Genomic DNA, 2,747 nt, shown 5'->3' with positions numbered 1-2,747 from the left:
ACCACTAAAAAATTACATATAGATGAAACCCTATTTAATTTCTAGTTATATTTCAAAGTATACACTCTGAAACTAAAATATACCATAAAAATTCACATGCAGTTGTCTTCATATAAATTTGAGAACTAAATATTATTAAATAATTTAATATATTTAACTAAATTATCATCCAACAATTTTCTACCATCAATGAATATGAATTTTCACCAAATTATATATTTTCATTGTGTAAATATATGAGGTGAAATTATAAGAGCACTTAGTGTGAAGTGAGCCATCATGCTCCATTAACCTTAAAATGGTGCATCTAATATATATCTATATGGATAGGCATTATGATGAGCATTATGTAATGGATATATATTGTGCTTGCTTTCAATTGTTATTAGTTAGTTAGGTAGTAATTTGAATATATATATTTTTTTCAGTGCTCTTAATTTATTTACACACACCTACTACCATAAGAAGAAGCAGTCTATAAGTTTGGGATACATAGTGTGAGATACACACAATGACACAAATTGGTCTTCTCTCAAATGATAACAGAGCTAGCTAGTTCCTAGTTGCATAACCCCAAAATCATAATTAAGATATCCACCAATAACCAAAAAAAAAAAAAATTTGAGAGGGGGAGAAAAAAGAAAATAAAAAGAAAAAGGAAGCTTTTTGTATACTTTCACTACTTTGCATTTGCTAAAGAAGAGCTAATTAAGTGGGGCAACAACACAAGAAGCTAAGAAATATGAAGTTAATTAGTAGAAAAAAATTTTTATAACCATAAAATTATATCATTTATATTTATCTTATCCAAGAAACTTGAGAGTTATAATAACAATAAACCTCCAAAAATTAGGCTTACTTTGAGTAGTGTAGTAGAGAAGAAGAAACATATACCAATAGTTAATTAATATAGCTAATTTTTTAAAAATAGATAAAAAAAATTATCATCAAATCATTCTTCCTAAAAACTTAAACCGATAGAAGAATAGAAGAATACACCATAAATAATTATATCTCCAACAAAAGTAACTAAGATTGCATGCATATCTTCACTTTCTATATAGCTAGTGTGAACAAGTGTTAAGTTTTGTCTCTTTAGTTACCAGCTATAGTTGGAAATTGTTTAATTAATGAATTATAAAGAAATATATAACTTTCTACAAACCTCCAAAATTAAGCTTTCCTTTGAGAATTGAAGACATAACAAGAAGCAAAACAAGACAAGATTACTAAAAATCATCTTCACTTTGTTGTTGTAGTTTGTGTAAGAGGGTTGTGATTAGTTCATCTCTATTTTGAGCCCTAACTTCTTCCCTAACCCTCCTTTGTTCTTCCCTCTCTCTCCATCTTTGATCCATCATTATCCTCTCATTCTCCAAAGCCTCCATTGTTTGCCTCCACTCCATCTCCTTCATCCTCCTCTCCTTCTCCCTCGACTCGAACGCCTCCATCCATTGCGCCTCCATTTGCATCTGTTGCCTCATGAACTCCTCAAGAATCTCCTTCAAATTATTCAGAAAATCACTATTCTTATTGTTGCCACCACTACTTATCTTTGCTTTCTTCTTTTTTCTTCTCATTCTAATACCCTTTTGATGTTCCTCACTCTCTTCATTGTTTTCTTCTTCTTCTTCTTCTTCTTCGGATGAGAGTTGCATGGTTTTGTTCTTCTTTGAAGTTCCTTCACCTTCACCCCAAAGCATTCTTTGCATGCTTCTTGATGTGAAAATTGCTTGAATTTCATTGTAGAATGGGAATTGTTGTCTCAATGCTTCTGGTTCCATTGTTTCACATCCCTTTAATTTTTACATCACAAAACATATAAACATAACTATCAATTACTTTCACAAGAAAAAAAAAAGAACAACATTTATGAAGCTTATATGCAAGTTTAATTTAACTAACTAGCTACTAGAATTCTTCTCATATTTTATATCTGTTATCATATTACAAAAATTAATAAACTTAACTACCCATATATATATATACCTTAGAAAATTCTATAAGTAGAAACTTATTATCTGTGTAAACGCGTGGATGAGATTAATGTAATTATTAGCATTAATTAACTACTATATTTCATAGAAAATAATTACTAATTATATATACAGATTAGTTTAGACTTTATAATAATAATTAAAATGAAAAGCGGGACACTTTTATGAAAAAATAAAATAAAAATTAAGTAAATTGAAAATAATAAGTATGTGTATGATGTATATAAAAAAGATGTTTTGATTGAAAGAATAAAAAGGGTAATTTTGATTTGATATAGTTGATATAGAAAGATACCTTATAGCGGGTAACAAGGTTTTTCCATTTGCACTTGCACTGTTCTGCACTTCTATGGTAACCCTTTTCCTTCATATTATTGGATATGACTTCCCACAATTGCTTGTTCCTCTTTGTCTCCATGAAAGTTTGATCAAGCTCCGCACGGATCATTAGAAACTCTTTAGTCTCCTGTATGCTCCACTGTGGAAACCTGTCACTAATTCCTCCACCACCATCCACGTTTATTATCATATTATGTTGTTGTTGTTGATGATGGGGTAGAAGAATTTGTTGAAGAAGATGTTGTTGTGGTTGTTGATGATGATGTTGATGACCCTCCATTATTGTTGTTCTTCAATAATAATAATAATATATGTTTTTGAATTATGATGATGATAAAAGGAAAGAAATAAAGGGATATATATGTATGTATGTGTGATGTTCTTTAAAGTTCTAGAAAGAATTGAAGAAGC

The 2,747-nt window shown here is 29.7% G+C and overlaps 1 protein-coding gene across 1 annotated transcript; it reads right to left on the bottom strand.

Annotated features, from left to right (window-relative positions):
• LOC107628470 (trihelix transcription factor GT-3b) lies at positions 1,136–2,741 on the bottom strand. Its single transcript, XM_016331126.2, has 2 exons — positions 2,293–2,741; positions 1,136–1,796 (listed from the first exon to the last, which is right to left on the bottom strand). Exons 1-2 carry the CDS (start codon positions 2,614–2,616, stop codon positions 1,230–1,232), a joined length of 891 nt encoding a protein of 296 aa, XP_016186612.1. The 5' UTR covers positions 2,617–2,741; the 3' UTR covers positions 1,136–1,229.

This window comes from Arachis ipaensis, chromosome B02 (assembly GCF_000816755.2).
Source record: "Arachis ipaensis cultivar K30076 chromosome B02, Araip1.1, whole genome shotgun sequence".
NCBI lineage: Eukaryota > Viridiplantae > Streptophyta > Magnoliopsida > Fabales > Fabaceae > Arachis > Arachis ipaensis.
This window is presented reverse-complemented; position numbering and strand designations above follow the sequence as displayed.

What these genes read in the sequence shown, in the direction of transcription:
- LOC107628470 (XM_016331126.2), bottom strand. Translation starts at nt 2,616, where the DNA reads ATGGAGGGTCATCAACATCATCATCAACAACCACAACAACATCTTCTT. An exon ending in ACCTTGTTACCCGCTATAAG is followed by an intron (nt 1,797 to 2,292) that starts GTATCTTTCTAT and finishes TAAAAATTAAAG; the next exon opens with GGATGTGAAACAATGGAACC.